The sequence below is a fragment of the Anarrhichthys ocellatus genome, unplaced genomic scaffold (assembly GCF_004355925.1).
Source record: "Anarrhichthys ocellatus isolate YVR2014 unplaced genomic scaffold, GSC_Weel_1.0 scaffold17, whole genome shotgun sequence".
Lineage (NCBI taxonomy): Eukaryota > Metazoa > Chordata > Actinopteri > Perciformes > Anarhichadidae > Anarrhichthys > Anarrhichthys ocellatus.
The window spans coordinates 4,180,791-4,206,002 of record NW_022280047.1 but is presented as its reverse complement, the minus strand read 5'-3'; the positions used below and the strand labels follow the sequence as shown (position 1 = coordinate 4,206,002).

Here is a 25,212-nt window from a genome sequence, read left to right as displayed (position 1 = left end):
CAGAGAGTCAGCCCTAATATTTAGGCGATAAGACACTGTTGACAAGACCAGCACCACACATCATGCCGAGAAGAGTGACGGCCCACAGCGATACAGAAATGCCATCTCTCCGTGAGTGATAAGAGAGCAGAAAGGGGTTTGAACTCAAAGCCTTCCAATATGCTTGGACACACAACACTCCTTTAATGCTGCTGGTCACAGAGAGTTCATGTCCAGTTTAGCTGCATTAAAACCAATGTGGATGTTTTGAAGAGGCTACCGGGAGCGCCTTGGTAGCCCAATGGTTACAGCGCATATAACGTAACCGCAACGCTCCGGCCGTGGGACCTTCGTTGCATGTCATACCCCTCTCTCTCTCTCTCTCTCTCTCTGCCTCTACACTGTCATCTGTCAAATAAGGGCAATGACACAAGAAGAGGCCAGTAAATGGAAGCCCCCCCTTTCTTGGAAATCAATGAGCCTCTGACAGCTTCCTTAAATTACCAGCTCTGTTCGCTGAAGGATTCTCTGTATCCTGATGTATATGAATGAGTGTGTGTGCATTAGAGACCTTTGCAATGCCAAGAACCTCGTGAAAAAACAACAACCACTAAATCAGAAGCATATAATCAACCTTTAGTGGATGTAAAAGGCTGCTAGACGTGGAGGAGAATTTGTGCCAGACCAGGTCATTCAGAGTTTACCATGTGTGAATCACTCTCTCACCTCTCCCTCAACCTGTGGCAGTGCTCACATGCTGCAGAGTCTATATTTAGAACAGAAAGGATTTTCACATTTCCGAGTGAAAACAGTATCGTCACATTGATTCATTGCGACAGCATTGACACGACAATGTCAATGGAAAGACTAATTATAAGATCATTAGTAATAATGTAAGTCTACACATTAATATGTGGCTGTTGTCTAGTAGATAGCAAATGGTAAAAAATCATCATAAAACACACTGTTCCATTGCTCTGAAATTGGCTCCTTAAAAAGGAATAGCTCAACATTTTGGGATTCGCTTATTTGCTTTGTCAGCCGGATCAGCCACTGTGGAAAAAAATGGAAAATCTTACAGAGAACGGATTTTAAAGTTTACTTTTTAGAGACAGGTTAAAGTCCCCAGCAGCTGCAGGGTATCGTTTAAAACCACTGCTGCTTAAAGTGACAGTTTATGAGAACACTAGACCAGACAAACCCATATGCCTAGTTGGTGCACTGCTATGCACAGCAGCTAATTCCCTATTTGCATCAATTAGGCTCCACCAAGGTGAGCATCTGGAGGGTGGTTTTTTTGTTTGTTTTTTACAGACCAAGCAACCTCTTTCCTCCTGGGAGTTTGCAGCCCTCACAGAGGCAAAACCGAGGCGATGGAGGTTTAAAACCTGTGACTGCAGTCTGGGATAAACATGTTGTGCTGCTTCAATACATGGGGAAGGAATGCGTGCAGAAAAAACGGGATGATGACACCATCATCAAAGCTTTTGATGACACTGCGTGGATGTTTTAAACGGTTTTCTGTCCCACTGATGTAGCAGTGACAGCTTGTACAACTGAATCCGACTTATCTACAGTACACAGTTAGAGCTATATATTTTGTCCAGAATTTGTTTGATCTTTTTTTTTTGGCTTAGAGCTGAAGATGAAGACTGTGCTGATATCCAAAGTGCCCGAGTCAGATTTTTATCCGCATTATCGCGGAGCAACAACTCAACGCGCTGGACACTGTAATTACACTTGCCATTTCAACAAGTGTCATCTGTAGTTCTCTTGTCATTCACCAGTTCAAAGTGGTTGCAAATTCCACCTACAAACACCACCGCAATAAATGACAGGGAACTCTTTTTAAAATCCCACGAAACTAAATGAGAGCAAGACTGTATTTCTCAGTTTCAGCCGGCTTACATCTCAAACATATCTCTTGTACGTGTGAGAACCATAACATATATTTTCTAAAATGAACTGGGAAACATAATTAGTGAAGAGAGTGTGTGACACTTTAGCAGAAAGTATATCTGGCTATATATATATATATATATGCGCAGTTTTGGTGTGTGGGTTTGTGTACATGCGTGTGTGTGTGTGTGTGTGTGTGTGTGTACATGGGGGGGGGGGGAAGTGTGATGTAACTGTTTTCCTGTGTGTTTCCTGTTTACACTATGTGTGGGCATTACTGCAGTGCATGTTGCCAAGCTACTGAGCCTTTGGGATTGAAGAGCAGACATTGTTCAGTTTGCAGCAAAAACTCACCGGCTCATAAGAGATGCCGAACGGGAACGATATCAGTCGACCTAATTCATCCGAAAAGGACAACACTGTGTGAACTTTGTCATCATCTCTGTACAAAAATGCACAGCTGAGAAAACATAGTGAACTTAAAGCGATGAAACCAATTTTGATGGGTGCTTTCAGAAGGGACAGCTAGAATCTCAGGTAGAAATCTGTGTATAAAGTTGAGAGAAATTATTCATGATTGGTTTTGTTAAAAACCGCCTAGCAGATCATGGAATTACACACACACACACACACACACACACACACACACACACACACACACATCTCCTGAACCCAGACCATATCTTTTCACACTACTGTGGCTTGACAGTTGCTCTGGCCAGGAATATCCATTTAAAGTTATGAGAGGCGGTCTGATCTGTTTTAAGTACCTGCACTAATCCTTCCACTCCAGATCAATATCAAGAGACTCTGCAAGCATGCAAAAAGACCTCGTTAATGCAGCCAGACACAGCCCGCACACACACATACACACACACACATACACACACACACACGGCAACTGGTGCCGCAACACACTCACAACTATTTCTATAAATAGAAATCTTCAGATGTGTTGGGGACAGCCATTGAAATACAGAACAAAATCATTAGTTGCAGTCTTATTAAAACATGCATGTAGACTTAGTATGTAGAGTGGCATGGAAGTGGGATAGAACTGGTGTGATTACCACAGAGCACCCTCCATAGCTGGCCTGGTTGTTAGTCAACAACAAATATACTCTGCCAGTCCTAATGTTCCTGGTGCTACTGGGACAGAAAATGACACCGATCCATGCCAGCTCTCCTGATGCACTCTACTTTTCTGTGACACCTGTAGATTTTACGGTCATTCCTCCAAACCATCTGCTCGCTCACAGACGAAACTGCCAATCAAGCATCTGGCCTAAACAGCAACGTGGCTCTTTATAGTAAGTAGGTTGTGATGAACTGATTCAGGGAGTCACAGTATACTACGTTACACTAACAATTTACCCAAAAGGTTGTGAATGGTTTCAATTCAATCACAACAAATATATATTCAGATGCAGTTTTCTGTCCTGATTTCTGGTTCTTACTGTAACATAATCTGAACATATAAGATAAGACAATGAGTGGATCTTTACAGATCCACAGAGGGGGAATTCAGATGTTACAGCAGCCCAAAACAGAAGTACAACTAAATAGTGAACTAAAAATAATAATACATAAAGAGAAATACGCAACAAGTCTGAGAGTAGACTATATTCATGATTGAACAAGAGCAATTAAAGAAAAACTGAATTAGTTAAAGGGACACGGTAAGACTGATAGCAAGTCTAGTATATATGTAAACAGTGTACACCAGAATGACATGAACTGTGATTACCTCACAATACTTGGTAACATCTAATGATACAGAGGTGTCTGTGTTAATATAGCAAATAGAAAATGACTATATTACATGATGTGGTAAGACAGTATAACATATTAACCATAGACTGTGTATAAGACGTGGACGTAGACACTGTGACGTCACCTATTGGTTTGTGGACTACGGTTTTGAAGCTTTGGCTTCCATATTTTGGCCGTTGCCATCTTGGATTTTTGGAACCAGAGGTGAGACACACTATGCGGTATAATACCGCATAGTGCAGCAGTATTACAAAACATAAAATATAACATGGTATAGTACAGTTTTTTGTTGATTTGGAACTCGGGGTACCTGTATGAGTACACCCTCTGGACTTCCTCCTTTAATGGTAACCATGACTACAGCTGTACTGCAGGTGCACTTCTACACACACACACACACACACACACACACACACACACAGAGTCGTGCACATGTGAGTGTTTCCCTTCCATCTCCCTCATCCTCAGCCTCCTGAGAACCATGAGCAACTAGGTGCAGACCAATTACCTCATGCTCAGAGCACACTGTTCACTTTTCGTCTTGTAATACCGCGCGTAGAGGCAATGAATCGATGCAATCAGAGGAGACCGCCCCAGTGGTCCGACAGACGGACGGACAGACGGACAGACAGACAGACAGCAGGAGAATAGTAATCAGGATAGGTACTGAGACAAACAAGATCACTAAAAAAAAAGTACGCACACACACACACACACACACACACACACACACACACAAACGTGCAGACGTATTTGCACAGTCTATATTTGCACAAACATACGCACACAAAAGATGAAAACACACCCTCATAAAGAACAGGATATTGGAAGCCGCTGTGAAAAATGATCAAGGGATGACATCAATAACAGGACGGCTCACACAACACAGGAGGCAGCTGCATCTTAATTGGACATGCAACTCATTAGAACTGCTAGAGGTGGACACCGTCTGTCTGTACCATGTTCAGACAGAGGAGCGAGAGGTGGATTGAAAAAGACGGGTGGGTCCCAAAAGTTGGAGACCCAGCCACTTGGTAGTCTCCTGTTGCCGCAGCTGTTTAAAAGTTCAGCTATTTTTCAACATTTTCTTCCAACATTTATGCGACAGTGAAAAGGAGGCAGGTCACAGTGCTCCCCACCTGACTGCTAGGAGTCCCAGGAGTCTATGTCCTCTGTGCTACTTCTGCCTCTTCCTGTCCTGTGTCATATATGCAATTGCTGCATGGATGACAAGATGCAGCTTGCCATGTCCTTACATATCTGGCTTAAGACCAGTAAGAACTGGAGGGAAGTGAAGTGCATTGAAAGGGATGAAACAGGCCTGGGGATGTTGTTAGATGATGGAAGATGACCCGACCTCAGAGGAGCCATACACCGCACACACGCTCCTCGATATCCGACAGAGCCTTGAAAAGCTGATACAGGATGCGGACAGAATAGGTATTGGGTGAGAAGTGGCCAGAGCAGAATAAAGAGTGAAAGAGTGTTGTGTAGAGAGAGATGTGGAGAACACCAGTCTGCGTCTTCTCTATGGCTCTGCAGCCATCTTTGAAACATACAGTATCAAACCTGAAAATCTAATTCTCATACAACTTTTTTTTTAAATATTGCAATGACTATAATTTCAAAGCATTCTAACGTGTTCAACTCTCATAGCATATAAAATACTCAAGTATGAATTCACCAAAGTTTGCCAGTGAAACTACTCTTGAATATGGAAATAATACAAACTAATGACAGCCGATTATAAACCAAACATTATACTCCCTTCCCTACACAGTATACACTTAATTGCAACAGCTGTATGTTTTTTTTAGCTTCCCAAATCCAAATAATGTTAAACGTTTCTGTTGACAAAAACACAATGTTTGTGTGAAGTGACATAGACCGTGAACTACATGGTGTCCAAGTACAGACAAATAATCGTTGTGACTTGAGAGGGTTATACTTTCAATTATTCTTTAATGAAGTGAGCCTGCATACTCTCATCAACACCAACCAATGGATTTACCACAGCCATGCACCATTAATGGATCTCACCTAGGGCTAATAAGGCTCTCACAGGGAAAATTAGTCGTGAATTTCTTTCTTGTTTCTCTCTGTGATTAGGAGAATCTTCACCGTGGTGAGAATGGAAAGGGAAAGAAATATAGCCAGTACCGCTCAGCCTCCATAGCGGCCACAGAATTGCGCAAAGAGTACACATGGCCATCTGGAGTCCATTATAAAGATACTCACAGCTATTAAAAAACGTCCCCTCACAACGGCAGTCATCTTCTCGGGCCATTCTGCCGAGGCTCTGGTGCAGCTGCGTTTATCAGAGCAGCCTCCTAATCAGTAACTGAATTCTCCCCGAGCAATTGAGTCAAAGTTCTGGTGGTGAAATCAGCAGGACAAAAAAACACAGCTGAAGATAATGAGGAGAGTGTGAAGGGAAAAAGCCAAGGAGGCAGAGGAGGAACCGTACAATAGACCTCTGGAACCAGGGGAGATATGAGGTGAAATGACTTTCTTCTGATGAGTTCTCACTCCTGTTTTCCTCACTGAGTAACTAAATCAAAATTAAACAGCTGAAAAGTACTGGAGATGGTGAAAGGATGAAAGTCACCACAGTATTCTGCCTGTATGTGTATTCAGTGGAATAATGTTTACACAAGGACTTAATATTTACTATACTATTTCTTACATAGACATGCAAACAAAATGAAAAGCATAACACATGAATGGCTGACGTGTTGGAGGAAGCACTGACAGAATGCCATTTTCTTGAATCAAAAGCGTATCAGCATATCAAAAGGCCCTTGATGAAGCCCTGCAGCTGTGGCCTCTTCAACTCGAGATCCATTATGGTTATCATTTAATTAAATCTGCTAGAGCAGTAACCACTAACACACCTTCATGTGTCTGGACCTGTTGGATGCAAATGATAAATCGACGTGCACATAACCCTTTATTTGAGTTCGCTGAAGACCCGAACTGAACGGACCCGAATGTCGCATGGATCAAAGCGATTCCGGAAAAGGACCATTAGCGTCCCGACTGGTTTGTCAAAGGGGTTATAGAATTTGACGTGTAATGGATGCGGGTCTGACAGCTTCTGGCATTGCACTGGGCTCGACGATCACGATGTGAAGAGAATGATGAGACTGAGCTGAAAAGGCCACAGAGACGTACAGGAGCTTGGACAGACTCCGATGCACAAATTTGGAGACGTCCACTCACAACACTGCTCCAAACCACAGAGTGCGAGGGATGGTTTGTGACTATTTCTCCTTCTGTTTCACAGCGCTCACGGTAAATACATTATGTGTCCATACATGTGGTGACATCCGAGTCATTTAGAGAGTATTACGTCAGCGAATACACATTCTTCACCTTTTATGTTGTTCGGCAATGTGCAACCAGTAACCCACCCCATTCAGCATACATGTAGCCCCTCACTTTATGATATTCACTGGTATTCCTACTATTATAGAAGTACTGGAAAAGTCAAGGTACTTAGAGCAGAAAATGACGGCAATGTACTTCCAAAAGTTATGCTTTTATTTTGGTTTGATTATTGTATATTTAATGTTCTATGACAGTAACGTTGCTGGAATAAAACTACAGAAACACAGCGTGAAATACTGTGGATACGGCGTGTGGGAGTTCCAGTTTCTCGCTTTCCAAATGTGGTTCTTTACAGCGAAGGGTTCTTGATATAGCTGAGTTTTGAGGAACCTTTGTGGAAGCTTTTTAGCAGTAAAATGTGTCTTTGTGCTCCGTCTCTTTGTGGAGAAACCGTCCTGTAGCTATCAACTCTCTCTGATAATGTACAAGCGGTCTGCAGTCAATTGAGGTCAGTGGAATGGCCACTACGCTCAAATACAAGGTAGAGCACAGAGTAGAGCATCAGGAGTTCTATTTACAATGCGACAGTGTGGCACCAATGTATTAATCATTTTCCAAATGAATACAGTTCTGTTCTATAACTCCACACTTAATGGGATGACTGGATTACAGCAGTCATTCTTGGGGGCCTGTTAATTTTTGCAAGTGATATATTACAGTTTGTGGGATGTGAAAATGCACTTCCAGCATATCAAAACATAAAAAAGTCCTCTTCCTCTATCCCCGTCTACCTCACTCATCCTTCTTCTCTCGTTGGCAGTCTCCTCCAGTCACACAGTTATATAATCCTAATTTTCTTATTCATCTCAGCCAACAGCGACTCACTAGCTCAGAGTACAAAGTCAAAGCCGAGTCATAACCCGGGGTCCTTTCTAATCTGTAACAGTACGAGAATCACACAGAGTGAGAATGTTTGTGTGCATGTACACAGAATCACGTGCATGTGATCTCATGATTCTCATTGACCCCAAATATGTCTTTTTTTCGCAAATGAAAAGCCTGTACTGTGCCTGTGTGTCATGCAGCCCCCATTAGCACAGCAGCACTGCTCAAATGCTCATATGCATGCAAATCACGGGCGCTCTATTCTCCCGGGTGGAGAGCGGTGTTTGGGCTGATAAAACCTGGAGACTCCTCCTCGCTGCACAGCAGGATGACAGCTGCATTCCAAAGCCACCTCACATTAATGAAAGGTAATTACATGCGCGAAGCCTTACCCTGAAAACAAAGACTGTCAGGAAGGTATTTACCATGGACTGGGAGGCTGGGGATACAGAATAACCAGGCAAAATGGCGCTGGCTATTAATAGACATGTCATCCAAAGCAACAAACAGAGGTAGCTATAGAGTTTCTACCTCACCTGGAATACACACTTTCCACCGGCTTCAGATGGGAGTGGTTAAGATAGGAATGAGCAACATACTAGATTTTGTCTTAGCTTTCATAATATGACACGAGTGTGGTCTTTTCCTGGTTTTAAAGGCTGCATTACAGTAAAGTGATGTAATTTCCTGAACTTACCAGACTGTTCTATTAATCGCCTTTACCCACTGATCAAAACTCTCATTGTGTAAACACTTTGTAAAAGCACCAATGACCAACCGTACAATGTCGTCTCCATATCGAGGTATTTGGTCAAAAAGCGATCGCCCAGCTCCAGGTAAAGACATCGATGGACAAATCTCCTCCACACCAAGGTACTGAACTGAGGTCAGTGCTGATTCCAGCCATCTGAACCGTCTCGTGTTTCATTTGGATTAAGCAGGAGGGCTGACAGACAAGCACATCTTGTATTTGGGCCACTGGGGCAGTCGGGATTTCAGGGCTTTGCTCAAGGGCATTTTGTTACAGAACTGTGTTAACTGTGTATATCCTATTGATGACAATCAACTAACAACTTACAATTGTTTTAATTATCCATCAATGCAGATTATGTTTGATTCATTCAGGTTACTATCACGTACGACAAAGAAAAGCAGCAAAAACAGAGAATATTTGGCATGTTTTTTTCTTGAAATATGACGATAGGATCAATCATTTAGCAAATTTGTTGTTGGGTGATCTTCTGATGCCAACTTATTGATTTGTCAACAAATAATTTCAGCTCAAATATTGATGATGAATCAAGTACAAAATAAATCAACAAAATAATAAAGCCTTCGACATATATTCACAACTTTAGATTTGTTCTCAGAAATGCGCTTATCAACTTTTCCTGCTGAGGGTTATATCAGAAGACTGACTAGTCGGTGCAGATACGCACTTGCAAACAATTGCGAGACCTTGACTAACAACTGCTGTAATCCATCAGATGCCTCAAAGTAAGAAATGGCAGCGAGAGAAATGCGAGAGACAGAGATGATATAACCCAGAGAGAAGCAGAGTCATGCTCTGCCTAGATTAGCACCACTGTGTTTAGCTTGAGGTCCTCCACTCCCACACACTCTCCCTCTCTCTCTCTCTTCTGCCCTGCCTCCTTCCCTCCATCCCGCAGTCATTCACCCGGCTATCCATCACTCCATCAGGTCCGCAACCCTCCAGTTGTCCCCACCAAAACTCAGCAGTCGGACCTCTCGGCCAGAGAAGAAGCACCGGCACCACCAGTCGGAGCCTCCTGTTCTCCCTTCGCTGAAACCCCCATCTGCTGTTACATAAAGAGACACACTTCCGATGTTGCAATGCAGCATCAGACGCTGTTGTGCAACAGCATTAAAAATACCCCAGGGTCAGTGAGGAGGAAAGTTGAAAGCAGGATATTAACAGAGTTATTCTGGTGGAGAGAATGCAAAAAAGAAAAACGGAATCGTGAGTGTCGGCCCGTCCTTCACTCGAAGGTGAGAGCGAACCATTCAACCCATGCTTTGTAAGCGCTGCGCCATTGTGGGAGAACATTTCTCAACCATGTCATGAGCAGCAGACATGACTCTTGACAGCAATCGACCTTCTGTATCACAGGACCAAAACATGGAACCGAGTTAGAGAAGGCGCCGTATGCTGGTAATGAATACGTGAAAGACGGTTGCTCATACTGAACATGAGAATAGATAGTCACATGCATCACATATGAAGGAATTATTAGAGAGTGCCGTGTCTCTGGCTGATAACCTTTAGCTAAAGATAACTCATATCCTAGACATGTCCCTAGACAGCAAGGCACAACGTAATACTGAGTATTAAGTCCGTTTAGCAGATGCAACCTTTGACTCCACACAGAAAGACACGCTAATGCTGCTGCTTACGTTTTAATAATACTGCCAATAATTCAACAAAATCTACCACACTCTACTTAAAATCTGCTAATTATTTCCCCACTCAAATATTTGCAGCTTTCATAATTCCACTGTACCCTCATCACATTTAGACAACAACTGGGACTGTCTGGAGTTCAAATTTAGCAGAGAAATTAGACCAAAACCCCCTTTCTGCACTCAACTCAGGAAAATAATCACATTCCATTAAATCCCCCAAAAATGACCTTCTTTATGTCTTTATAAATAATTACAGCCAATCAAGTTCATTCAGCTTAGAGAAGCCAATCAGCATTTGGGATGCGTTCTCTAAATTATTCTCAAAGTGATTGTAAAACAATTTGCGTGTGTGGGGGGGGGGTTTTTTCGCGCTGTTGTGCCGATAAGGACAGCGGAGCGGTGCATCAGGCCAATCTGTCCATGGAGAGGGATTGTCTTGTTAATGAAGTGTGGAGTGGAGCCACTGAGGGCTGTGTATGTCACCAGATTTACAGCACAGTGGCCCTGTGATTCCCCGCAGCTGTAAAACAATGAGGACGTGATTGGACTAAATTGCACTGCAGTTGTCCACCTCCCTCCTGCTTACAGCCATTTGATGGTGTCTCTCTCTTGCGAACAAATTGTCTCTCTACAGTGCCCTTGCTCACACATGCGCACACACACAAACACAGCAATTTCTCTCCTAACCTCCCACACTCTCTTTATCTGTCTCTTTGTCTGATATGCTGTCTGCCACTTGTTTTGAGGTTTTGTTGTTGTTTTTTCAAATGTCAAGACAAAACACGGCTACATGACCAACTGGTTAGACAGTGATTAAATGCTCACTGCTCTTTGTCGTCACTGTCTTTCCCTTCTCCTGCTCCCCTGTCACCCCACCAGTCATGATGCAAAGACCACTGTCTGACTGAATACACATTTCACATCCTTTATCCACGTCGACCGGTGCAAGCAAACACATTCCTTCTTTGTGTTTCGTGTACAGCGATGTTTTCTGCAGCGCGCTCAGGTGACACCGACTGTGAAGAGTGTGAGCGGAAACCAGAAGAGGGTTGTATTCAAAGGTGTTAGACAAGGATAAACACAGATTTGAAAAAAAAGTAAGAGCGACATTTCAAATAGACATTTAGAGACTAATGCTGGCATTATTTTATCTTCAGATTTTTATCAAGAAATCCCAGAAAAACATTTAAACTAGAGGCTGATGGACATCCTCCTGGATCTATATTCTTCTTATATGTTTACATTCGATGTATTATTTCGTTATTGTCTGAAACTGTCATTTTATTATGTTGGTTATTTTGTACACACATGACATCCATTGCATGTCTGTCCGTCCAGGGAGAGGAATCCCTCCTCAGTTGCTCTTCCTGATGAGTCTCCCATTTTTTTTTCAAACTTGAGACAACTGAATATATTATATATATTATAAGAGGGGGCAGGTGTGAGTCTTTGACACTTAATCAGTAGTTGGAGAAATGTTCAAAATGGATTTCCCCATCTTAAAAGAAGGACCAGAAGGTTCCTTCCATGTGCACACTGAGTGTCATCGTGACTAAGCAGCAATTCATCAAAATATGTAGGCCAATGTTGGCTCTTTTTTCTTTTCTATAATGATGCACCGTCATGCCACCAGTGCCACTTGCTCTTTTCACCCCTGCCGTTTTCATCAGTTGCAGATATGTAACAAGTGGGACTTTCTTTAAACCAGGCTCGCTTGCCCCACTGTCATGCTTATGACAAGGCTGAGCGTCATAACAGAGCAGGGAAAATCCACTTCAAGAAAGAAAGTGTTTGGGCATCTAAATATGGAACCGTGACAGATAGCGTTCTGCTTAAAGCGGCACGTGGGAGAACAATGGATGGTGGTGTGTGGAATTACATAAACCAAATTAACAACCACGTACAAACCATCACATTTGCACGTACTCACTCGCGGAATAATTTAGCACGCAAATAATGAATTCATAAAAGTTAAATTATGCAGACGCACAGAAAGCGGTGAGCCTCTAAAATAGCAAAAAGCTATAGGAGCCACGAGATCCTGTATATCTCCCAGAGCTATTAGCATCATCGCTTATAAGAGGCAAAGGCAAAGCAGAAGAAAGCAGGGAGGAGAGATGATGAAATATGTATGTATGTACATGCAAAGTGGTGGAAGAAAGACGGATGAAAGAAAAAGGAAAAATGGGGGGATTAAAAATGGGATAGTGAGAGAAAAGTGATTAATATAAGAGGAAACTGGAAGCAACCGTCTGTGATCACAAATTCTGATGTAACACACCTTGAGGTAGAAGCAGGGGAGGGGGACAAAGGAGAGCGATGGGAAGTCGCAAAGCAAAGTATTTCTGATGTGTGAATTTAGGTGTGAGAATATGTGAATTTTCTTGAATTACATCATGATCCAGATGCCAGAAGGGCTGTGTCTAATGGGAGGGATTGGGAGTAAAGAAAGTGGGACACAAGACACAGAGAGGAAGAGAAAGGGGGGGCAGGGGGAATATGGAGAGGGACGAAAAGGAGATGGGAGTCGTAAAAAATGAAGAAGGCGATGATGAGGGTGGGCGGTGGTGGCAGAGGGAAAAAAATCTGAATTAGTTAAAGGCGAGAAAAAAAATGGAGAGTGGGGAGGAGGCAAGAGGTAGGGGGGGGGGGAGGGATGAAAGGAAAGGAGGAGATGAGGCGTGGGCAACAGTGGCTGATAGACAGCCAGGAATAGAAGACTAATTAATAGTCAAAAACTGCAGGCCGGTGTGGAGAGAGAACAAAAACACAGCTGGAGGGAAGAAATGTAGTGGTGGATGGCTTCCTACTCTACCTACCTAACAAGACAGGCAGCTTTGGGGTATATCTCCTCACATTCTGCATTGTTGTATATCATACAGAGGTATAAAGAGAGCCAGCACGGGGAGGGTGAGGGCAGCGGAAGACGGGGGGGGGTGAGAGATAGAAATGGAGATTAGGCTAGACAGAGAGGAAGAGCGACAGAGACACTCATTATCTAAGGTGAGGAGAGGCTCTCCTAGGAGATTTGACATGAATAACCTGCGGGAGAGATGTGCTCGTGCACACCACTGCCATTTCTCTGTGAAAGGAACGCAATCAAGTCAAACCGCAAACAAAGTTGAATTACTCAAATGGCTCAGCACACAGCTACCTCCCTCGCGTTCAACAAACACAGCCTTGAAAGTTTGCCAGTGTGCGGTTTAGACCACATGTCTGACCAAGGCAAACACACACAAGCACACACGAGCTGCCCGTCTGCAAACGCACAACAGAGACAACAGCCAGCGATCGTCCTGCCGCATATCTGTCCAATCTAAGTCTCACCATGTGTGTGCGACGGTGAAGCGCCTCTGTTTGTGCGTGTTGTTGTTGAGCAGCATGCGGCGAAGCAGTCGCGGGGAGTTGCGGGGAGAGAGGCGGGGGGAGATGGAGGAGGGCGACCGCCGGTGTGCTCTTGGCCTCTCCGGCTGCAGCAGGTTCTCCCGCAGGATCTTCACCAGGTCTTCATTCAGGCCAGAGTGTTTGGGCATGGGGGGCACTGCCAGGGTGTCTTGGAGGGTCGCCCCCATGCCTGCCTGCTGGGCCATTCCTGCCCCGGCTTCACCACCAGCACCAGCACCGGCAGCAGCAGCGGCCAAATGAATGAGGAGAAAAGGCAGCCAAGATATATCAGAGATGAAGCAATACGCATGCAAATATGTGCTTCTCTGTCAAGAGTCCAGCAATTTCCTCAAAATTTAAGAATCTGTAAAAAGAAGAAGAAAAAAAAAAGACGCATATCCAAAAAACCCTTTGGATGATGAATTGAAATGCTCTGCTGGTAAATCCTCACACCGGCAGCTCTCTTTGTACAAAAGCAGGGGATACAAAAGAGACGAAGAATCCCTGTTCTCTTTCTCTCCTTTCCGTCTTTCAAGGAGCCAGCAGATGAACAGAAGCACTGAGGGCTGCAGCCTTCGTCTGCTCTGCAACACTGGATGTCTGCTGTGAAAGTGCAAGGGAGAAGATGAGGCGAGGATGGAAGACAGAGACAGGGAGGGCGGGATGCTGAAAAAAAAAAAAAAAAGGGAATTCCGTCTATTCCAGCCCCGTCTCCCCGAGGCCTGCACACAAACTCAACACAGTCCTGTGAGATCGAGCCCAGCAAGACTTTAGCTGAACTAATTCAGTCCATTCCAGCCCAGAACAGCCCAGCTCTGTCTGGTAAAAGCCAACAGGGAACCTTGCGTTGGTTCACCCCAAAAAAAAAAGCCCCAGCCCAGTATGACTCAACCCAGTGAGGCTTGGTGGAGTTCTGTTCCATCCAGTCGAAGCAATCTGTCCTCCCTTCCTCTCCCGACACAGAGATACTGACTGCTGACTGCAGCCAGTTTATAAGCTACAGATCCTTTGGAGCTGAGCAGAGCGCAAGTGTGTGTGTGTGTGTGTGTGTGTGTGCACAATAGAGAGGAAAAAAACAGGGAGGTATGAGGGGAGATATGGCAAGCTTGAGTAACACTGTGCAAAAATGTCGTATGCACGCATGCATGCGCTTCAGAGCCGAGGCACATGCATCTGTGAGGGTGCATTTGTCGATGCATCAGACCGCGCTAAAAGCACCCATTAGTTATTGAGTAACCCTCTGTCCACACTCGGCTTGAGAGGACATCCCTAGAAACAGCAAACGATGCCATGTGCGTACTTGTATGTGTGCATGTGCACAAATTAGCAGTTTGCTAATATTTGCACAAATGCAAGAAAAACTGGGAGAGTTTCATGCAGCCGGCGTTCTCTTGCCCCGAGCTTCTGCCACTCCCTTTCACCGTTTTAATTTTTTCAAATGAGGATAGACATGCAGGTAAATTTGAAAACATTCGTCCTACGAATATATGCTAACCCCTAGCATTTTCCCTCCTCTGCCTAGCGACCAGCAGCTTGTCTGGAATACAAAGCGGAGCCGACTCTAACCAGCTTCTTAGTCGTTCTACTTTCTACGTTCCACTTACTACTAGACACCAGTGGCGGGCGTGCATTTTATACCTGGGCCTTCACTGCTGTCCTGCAGCTGAAATACCACCTTATAACCACATGATGGCGCCACCGCTATTATTCATTTTTAAGGCTGTATCTATGTACATCTTCGTATTAAACCGTTCGGTACGAGTCGTTTGAATAATGCTAGAGCATTTAGAAAATGCAAAAGCCTAAATTCAGGATAATATAATGTTCTCAACTGGTCTGGCTGTGGGATCCGCCATCATGCCTTAATGACAAGGCGCGACCCAAAGAGATTATCATAGGCTTTTACTTTCATAACTTGAACGTTGAACGTACTGCTCTGCAATGTCTTTCCTCGTCTCAGCCCCCTGTGTCATGGTGTGTGGTACATCTTACTCGGGTCAGAATGCCCATATTTGATTGGCTGAGCTGCATCACGTGATGTGATTCACTACCCGACAGCCTCTGCTGTTAAGTTTCGTTTCACGATAGTCACGTGCTCGCCCACTGACCAATCACAGCACACTCTGCACCTCGCGGCAGAGCTGCACATGGACACTGAGCGGCATGTAATGCTGATGTCATTATAGGCCGGCTCGCAGGCTCTGATACGTCAAAGAATACGCCCAACATGTCAAACTAAAGATCTGATTGGTTGAACACTATGACAATCAACAATATCGTCTCCATTTGCTTTAATCTGCACTGGATGCACCTGAGACTCTGCAGGCATGTGGCCTCTGTTCTTACCTAGAGACACAGAGGTGAAATCTGATTGGATAAAAGCTCTACTTAAAACAAGCTGCACTGGAAGCAGAGCAACTGAGGAAGACAGTAGCTGTGCAATGAGAAAATAAGATAATGGGAAAAATAATTTTATAAATTATAATACATGTAGTGTATTTAAGAAAAATTATTAAATTATAAAATAGATATAACTTTGTGATTCTGTTTAGGCCAGCAGAGAAGGCCTTGCAGGCCCTGACGGCCCACCACTGCTAGACACCCTTAAAAGCATACCAATTTTACTGTACTATTCGTATATATCCAGCTTCTACAAGTTCCACGCAGCACACAAACACACACACATCATCTTATTCTTCAGCAGTCAGCCGGAGTATCTTTAAAGGGTCATATTTAAAGCATTTCTTATCAAGACTATTAAATCATCCAATCATGCCAAAACAAATGCAAAAATTACAATTAAATGAACTACAAGTTTATCTTCGGCTGTTGTAAAGCATATACTCAATCTAGTATGACTCATCAGGCTGAACATACAGAAAGCTGCTCCCCATTAAGGCATTCCAGATATGAATTAACAAAAAATGCAGACGATAACCTTATCGGGGATCTCTCCCTGTCTACAGTTCACATTCCTGCGATTAAGGGAAACAAGACTAAGAGACACGCTAACTGCTGTGACCTAAATGAATGCAATGATCACAAAAGTCTGCCGGTGTGTACAGCAAATGTGAATGGGGAACCTGTGGGTTATGTACCTTCACCTATACAAAGTACTGTACTGTTATTAGTTGCCTGTAATTATAAACACAGGATATTAATAGGATCTATTATTGTTGTTGTTATTGTTTTAGTTGACCTGGTTTGCATTAATTGTGTCGGGGGGGGAAGTGACGCGCGCAGACCGGAGGAAGCAAGCTACGTTCAGTGGACTCAGGAGAGCACGGGTTTGCCGGCGATTGCTCAGCCACGGATCCGAAGCAAGCGTTTCAGGGATTATTAGGCTGGAGTCTTCACTGGGAGGCACCATCGGGACGAGCTGTGGTGAGGTAGCACGGGTTCGGTGGACAAAGGGACCGCGGAGTCTCGCCACGCTTCCGCCGGTTATTGACTATGCCTCGGGGTTTGTTTTTGTCATTGGACTGTTTTTCGTTACTTTAAGGAACTTTTTGAACTAATGGGACTCGGGGTTTGAGTGATCGTTGTAAATGTTTAGTTTATTGTGCCAGAGTACGGCGGGAGCCTCAGGGTTACTTTGGTTTGATTGTTCGTATGCCGAATGAATTTTGATTTGTATTAATATATTGTGTTACATTTACCTGGCAGTTGGTTTCTTTGGCGTCTGGCGTGGTCTATCCCTATAGGGAGATCATTTCAGCGTGGTTTTGTACCTTCCACCATGTTATTCAGGGAGATAGTATATACTCTGTGAACCTACCAATTCAGACCTGCCCATGCCCTTAATTCTAGCGTATGTACTTTTCGCTTTTTAGGTTCATATAATTATGGTGAATTGTTACATAATGTCAGCTCTGCAACATGCTCACAAGGACATGATGTTGTTTTGTAGGTTGCATGTTTATGGTCATGTCAGAACTGTCGTTCATGCTCAACAAAAAGTCCGTAATCAGAATACATCGACCAGGAACCAGGAAAGTGTGTTCCACATTTACAAAAGATTTGAAGAGATGCTACGAGGAAATTCAGTAGTTTGACCTGCTGATGGCGCTAGATAAAAAATAAAAAAATCACCAACATCATTGGAGTTCTTTCTTTGACTGTAAAAATGATTTTATGGAAAGTCGTACAAAGTTTGTCGTGACTTTGCCCTTTGAGCCAAGTGGTGGATTGGCCAACAGACAAACGTATAGAGAAGGATAACTTTAACGCTCACATTCACACCTACGGGCAATTTCGAGTCTCCAAATAACCTAAGCTGCATGTCTTTGGACTGTGGGAGGAAGCCAGAGATCAGGGGAACACACGCTGCCAGGGGGAGAATGTGTAAACTCCACACAGAAGGACCGCCCGGATCGGGGATCAAACCCTGGCACCTCTTGCTGTGAGGTGACAGTGCTAGCCACTACACCATCGTGCAGCCCCAGCTTTGAATGTCTGTCATCATATTTTCTCAGATCACCCTAAAAAATGGTGGAAAAAATCGATTTTTTTGTTATTGTGGTTATATAAATGTAGTTTATGGTGCTGTTAGGTTGCTGCTAGAACGCCCCGTTAAATACGGGAGCGTGCCTCCTTTTGTGTGCGGCAAGTGGGGGAGCAAACTGGAGTGAGATGTCTTCTAAAGGTTAAACGCTAACGGCAGCATAATTTAGTTGAATAAAGACACGTTTTGAATGTTGTAAATGATTACATTCTTTGTTTCACAACGCTCCCGACTCATTGGAAATGTTTGGATCACAAGATTCTGAAACAACTCTACACAGTAGTGATACGTGGGTCAGGGTTTTTTAAAACCCCGTACTCACCCGACCCGATAGGAGAACCAATCCGTCCCGCCCAACCCCAAAAATATGTGTGTGTTTGAGAGAGAGGTGAAGAAGGTGCAAGGTGGACTATTGCACACAATGTTTCAGTAAGTTATCATTAACTTACTGGGAACGCTGCTTTATCACTCTGTTACCTGCCCGACTGAATGCAGGATGTTTTCCAGCAGTAGCATAAGCCTACTCCAACCCGCCCGACTCATCACTACCACACAGCTACTGGAATCTAATTCTACAAAGAGTGGAATACTAACAATAGTAGTGTAGCCTGATCTTTATCTGCAATTGTGCAGAAATGCACAAATCTTTTTTTTGTGCACCACCACACAGACTGCAGGTTGCATTACTGGACGCAGTACACCCGGCCTGGACATGCAGTCAGATGGACACAGTCGGTTAGGTTTGTGTCCTACTGGTTGGAACTCCTGATCACTCTCCAGTCTTGCTATTTTCTTGGTGTTGTAAACTAGGATTCAGAAAACCTCATTAAATTAATAAGAAAAAACTCTCAGTTGCTAAAAATGTGACACTTTTGAAGTGTTAATGGTTCTTGCCTTTGGCCCCTCAACATTGTCAAAATGCAACAGTCAGTCAAAGGCAAGCTGTGGCAGTCAGTCAGGCACATGACAGCAATGGCGAGCTGTTGGGCTTCATTTGACAGCTTGCAATTTATCATCACCTCACAATAGTCAAAGAGATGACGGACATTCGTTGAGCAAACGTTTTGTTTTTCTCTCACACGATGAACACGCATCATTCTGTTCCACTTGTCCTCTCTTCTACTTCTTTCTTCCCTTTCCTGGTTCCTGCTACCTATCTTATCTCTTTTTCTCCTTTTTTATGTAAAGCATCTTTTCTCTAACCCCCCCCCGCCCGCTGCTGCGCATGACATTTATGTGCATTTCCCCCTGGTTACCAGGGGCAACATGGATGGAGAGGGACAAGTGGATTTGTCAAGAGGGAAAGACTGGAGGAACAAAAGCAAGAAAAGGGAAGCCAATCTGCAGGACAATACCGCAGTATATATGCACGCACTCGAACAGACCCACGCCACAAACACAGACACTGGCATGCAATTAGAACGCATCAAAGACAGTGATAAAGACACTGACAGCGACTTTCTTTCCTACACAGTGGACACAAAAGCATGAACACCAGTCAGTGAAGTGTCCAATAGTTCTCTGAAAACCCGGAGGCCTGTAAAACGAAAAGAGATATGAATCCACAACTTTCCGAGTCTAGCCCAAAGCCAAACAAATTCATAAATGTAGCATTATGATAAAGTCTCAAGCCTTGTACATTACATACTAGCCTACAGGACACAGCAGCAACAGATGATTCACACCTGATTGGCAGACGATGAGATAATAGCGCCGACACGGCATCATCTAACTGAAGACCTGAGTATTTAGTTTGGTTTGTATTCACATTCATATATAATTCAGCTGTGATTCCGTTTTGACAAATGTTGTGTCGAAACATTTCCCATTTCTCTTCTATGTCAAACAAAACCGTTGTGTGAAAAATGGTAGAAAAACACCGTCTGCTCAAATCCTCCGTAAGAGTTCATTGACCACAATCTCTATCTTGACCGATTGGATGCCTTTCTTTCGGCCGTACACAGCATGCCGTCAGCTCTCACAGCTCAGTCTGGAGTCTGGGTTGTTCATGGCAAAGGGTTCTCTGCGGGACTATCTACTCACTGCAGGTCCAGTGTGTGGGATTCAGGGGGATCTATTTACAGAGATGGAATGTAATGTTCAGAAGTATGTTCTCTGACTTGGAAAGGGAGGAGTGAGCACAGGGGTATTCAGTTGGATGCAATCTGCAACCTCACCACTAGATCCTACACACATTTCATATGTCTACAGCTGTCTACAATGACTAAGATGTACAACGTGGACCTGTTGCTATAGTTACCCCAGCAGACACATGGATGATGAGGGGACAGTGCTGAAATAGTATTTAGTGGGACAAGAAGGGCTAACGAGAACCTGAAAGGGGGACTTAAACAAGGGCTCCTCTACACTACAATGCAGATGCCGCAGTGTTTAAATGCCATAATATTACTGACAGACACATAAATGCATCCAGAACATAAACGCAGCTCTGCCTCCCTCAAGTGGACATCTTACACCACTGAGAGATCCAGTGGCTGATCAAGGAAACGGGCAAAGTGGTGAGAATGGTGTGGTTTCTTTTTTTCTTGTGTTGGGATTTTGGACATTGATATTTAGCACATGCTTTCACCCAGAGGCCGCAACACTGCTCCCCAGTAGTCATGATTAAGTTGCCATCATCAGATCAAATGAACATGAACATTTGTTACCCCAGAGCGGACCATAAACGTTAAAAAGGGACTGCAGGGATGAAAACAAAAAGAATTGCTGAATTAGCATGCTTCAGCTCACTCACATGGTGCACAGATCGACACTTAAAAAAAGGTTCACGCGCCAACCATGCTTTCTGTGGAGGCATTTCTATTGCAAAATCCCTGCGCACTAGTAAAATGGATTGTGTATTTTTTTCAGCAAAACCTCTCTGCCTCCTCCAAATAAATTGGTATAGAGTATTCATGCATATGTAGGAGTAAATCTGAAATCAGCAATCGCCTTCTCAACAGCCTTCTTACATATTTATTCTATCAAAATATCAGCGAGGGGCGACCCTCATTTACAATGACACCCGGCCCATTACAAAAACAAAGAACAGGAAAAACAAAACAACAAAGAGATGCACTTACAGAAAAGAGGCAGTGACATTATAAAATAATAAAATCCAGCATGAAAAGTGTTTTGCTACAGTTTCATATTCACACACATCTGAGAAGTCAGAGGTTCCTCCACCAGGGCCAACCTGCTTCCACAGCTGCTCACTCTCTGTGTGAATATTTACGACAAAAACAATTGCATTTGAAGGCATCCCCAGATATTTGGGGCAGATACTAAATTTCACTGTAAAACATACTCGGGCTTGCAGCTGGTTTTACTCTTTGCACGACTATGGAAACATGATGTTGCATTCAGGTTTGAACTGATTACGTTTTCATGTTAGTCAATAAGGAGTATAAAAGTGCTCAGTATCAGTTTTGATTTGAACACAATTAGTTGAGGGGTCGGATGTGATAGCGATGCTCGACATGCTCCTTCATGTGCTAAAACTTTACCGTATTGTAAACATCATGAAGCAGGTTCTGGTGGAGAATTCAAAACCAGGCACAGAGTTCATTTGATGTGTTTGACCACTAGATGGCAGCATTTGTGTAGAAATGTTTTCTAGTAAAGAGTTATCAGAAAGAGGCGGACCACGACTACATGTTGATATGAACCATGTAGAGCCACGTCGGTGTGTCATCGCAGCGATGTGACTGTTTATGATGTTTATGCGGTGGCACCTCTGGTAGTTTTTGATATAATATCCACTTTATTCAGAGCTTGTCCCCACCTTAGGCTATGTGAGGTCACTACCGCTATAATGTCCTTAGAATCTCAGTTTGGTCTTTTCTAACCCAACCGTGCAGTGCTGCTAAGAAGCAGTGACATTTTTCTTTATAGTTTAACATTTAAGGAGCTCTCGCTTCGGATGACTCACTGCCTGCGGAGAGATCGGCCGGCCTTGTGAATGCAAAATGGAGCCAGCCCACTCCTTGGGGGACAAAAAACAACAATTGTAGATAGAGTGTGAGTTATCAGTGCCTCTCACAGGTTTTTTAAAAATGACATAAGATGTTACAGCAGTCCTTAAGTAAACCATGGTTCTGCATCACTGCTCAACATCACACACAGCCCAGCACTGGCTCAGGAAAGAGCTGAAACCTCACAGGAGCCAAATAGAACCGGCATGTGAGTATATCATCAAAACAAAACCCTTTGAAACACAGCTGAACAGTACTGACTTTGGTGATGCAGTAAGCCTGTTCTATTATTCTAAGACTTGTTTGCTTCAAGGACCCTGAAGCGAGCAAGAAAGATTGTAGCCGACCCCTCTCACCCTGGACATGATCTGTTCGTGACCCTTCCATCTGGCAGGAGGCTGCGGTCCATCAGGACCAAGACCTCACGACACATGAACAGTTTCTCCCCGTCGGCAGTCGGGCTCATCAACAAAGCCCGGGTCCCCCACTGACTCTGACATCCCCAGGACAAATTCTTACCGGTCACTCCCCTGCACATCCCTTCCCTGTGTCTTCATTTAAACACACTCGACACTTTATATTACACTTACATCTCACTTGTTTATAGTCCTGTTATCTGTTCGTTTGTGCACTTCATTTTATAATTTACTTTATTTTATAATTTACTGTAAATTTTAATATGTTTCCACTTTTTGCACTGTGTTGATTGTTGTTGATTGTTTAATGTTATGCACCACCCGTCATGTCAAATTCCTTGTATGTGCAACAGACCATGGCAATAAATGGTTCTGATTCAGATTATTATTTATTTATAGACTTGAGGGATCGGGTTTTGTCTTCTTAAATCTGAAACTCTGGACCACAAGTGCGTTTTCTATCCTCGTGTCCTCTTTGGATTCTCCTCCCACCTGAGTAAAACACATTCCGCTGTGTGTGAGCGCTGTGATTATATCTTTTGGAGCACCGAATCAATTTCCTAATTAACTGCTGTTGATACGGCAATAAATTATTGAATCTTTCTACCTGCTTTACCGCCTCTTTTATTATGCCAGTAGATCTTCCTGCAGACCTGCACAGCCACTATAAGGTAATCTCGTGGACAGACAGTGAGCTAGCTGTTATATGGTGACCCTGACGGGGATTGCGGTCTAATTCCCTCCCTCCCACTGATGACCAAAGGTGGCACCCTGTCCCCGTCCTGGCCTAAAAGCAAACACACATGCACACACATTCTGGCACATATAAAAAAAAGAGGAATTACAACTGACAGCGTGGCTGAGGTAGAGCTAGGTCATTCTGCAAATAACAGCCAGCCAATGTTGCCACTCTTAGATGTGGGGATCGGTAATTAGATTCCTTCTGCCCTTGGGCACTAAATAAGTTATGTGTTGTGTTTTCACATTCATCACTATAAAATCAAGTGTTTTGATGCCTCAACAGCATTGTAAATATCTGATATCACTAGCCCCAGTGGCTCAAACTACTTCAAAAACTATTTATAATATATAGAATCAGGATGAAAGGGATAATATATACATACACATACACATATATACACACACATACATACACAAACATATATATATTCAGTTAATTTGACACTGTCCTGATCAGCGCTGCAATTCTCAAAGCAGTATGAGTCGTAGCCAATGTGCGTCAAGACTGAGTAATGACCCAGTAAGCTAAAACTTCAGGGAGTTTTCAGTTATTACTGGGTTCACTGCCAAGGAAAGAAGTAATATAGGCCAGGATCCATTACAATACTCTGCAGGAAGGTTTCATTACATGTGTGCATGGGAGCGTGCATGCTGTCGAATGGCAGCCTTTGTGTATTTGTCTTATGTTCGGCTGCATATATTTTGGAGCACGGCAGTAGCCGTTAATCATTGAGCTGCACTCCGGCACGCTCATAACCAGCCATGATGAGAGGAAATCTGACGGAGAGATGCTCAACAAAGGGACGGAGGAGAGGGAGGGAGGGAGACGAGCGGAGCAGCTTGCCAAGCGAGAGAGAGGAGCTCAGAGCAGGCTGTAACTGACGCAGGGTGACAGTAAATGGAGGTGGATGAATACAAATGACCACGGGATAAGGAAGAGAGGTTGAGAGGGGACATGGGGGGGCGAGCAGGGGAGCGAGGGAAATAGCCTGTGGTTGTAAACATGGTGGTCTTGGGAAGGCTGAACCTCATCCTGTGTGTGTATGTCTGTGGAGATATATATATATATATATATATATATATATATATATATATACACACACATATATATATACAAATATACGTACAAATATACACTGCATATCTAATTGTGCAGTTTGTCAACTTGTGTGTCCATTTGCTACTTTCTATTAGCAGAAAATATATACCAGAGCAGAGGCTGTGTGTGTGTATTTGTATGTGTGGGATGGATGAGGAGAACCATGAAAAGGAAGGTGAAGGTACCACAGAGGTTAAGATCATGTACTATGAATTCTGAATTAATCAGATTCAAGCAGACATCCCAATGTAATAAAATGGTATTTTGAAATTGCAAAAGCGACGGTTGCAAACACCTGGCCCCCGTGGACCTAACGTGCACGCTCGCAGCCCCGCGCTCCATGTGACAAGAGCAACAGTAGATAAAGACCTTACTTGTAATCTTGTAAAACGCCACGCGGACGCTTTGATGCTCGCTACTTTGTGACAATAACCTCAGCTCGAAGAGCAAGAGGTGACTTTAGTGTCAACAGAGGGACAGGACGTCAGTTGTCTGGATCCGTTTAGTGTTTGGACATGAAGATGCTCGACGGGGTCGGGTACTGTGCAGACCGTGCCTTGCTGTCCTAGCTGCAACCCGAGGCAATGCTAAAAGTCTGTTTAAGAAAGCATCACAAGGACGTGTATGACTAAAAACCCAACTACCAGCGTGTCAAATAGGCCGACTTCCACCCGGCAGGGATCACTGTTTACATGTTCTGAGAGGCAGAGCCATAGTCGGGTAATGAGATTTGTTCTTTTTTTTTTTAAATGTTGCACATAAGTTGGTTTGATCTGTTACTGTAACTGACTGGAGATCAGTAAG

The 25,212-nt window shown here is 43.7% G+C and overlaps 1 protein-coding gene across 4 annotated transcripts in view; it reads right to left on the bottom strand.

Moving 5' to 3' along the window:
• pde4d (phosphodiesterase 4D, cAMP-specific) overlaps nucleotides 1–25,212 on the bottom strand; it is a 161,899-nt gene that overhangs the window by 67,997 nt on the left and 68,690 nt on the right. Inside the window, exon 1 of one of the 4 annotated variants that reach the window (XM_031856230.1) lies at nucleotides 13,618–15,347. The exons of the other annotated variants lie outside the window; for them this stretch is intronic. Coding sequence (XP_031712090.1) covers nucleotides 13,618–13,880 — 263 coding nt within the window. The 5' untranslated portion in view covers nucleotides 13,881–15,347. Of the gene's footprint in view, nucleotides 1–13,617; nucleotides 15,348–25,212 lie in introns of those variants that run through there. 4 annotated transcript variants of the gene reach the window in all.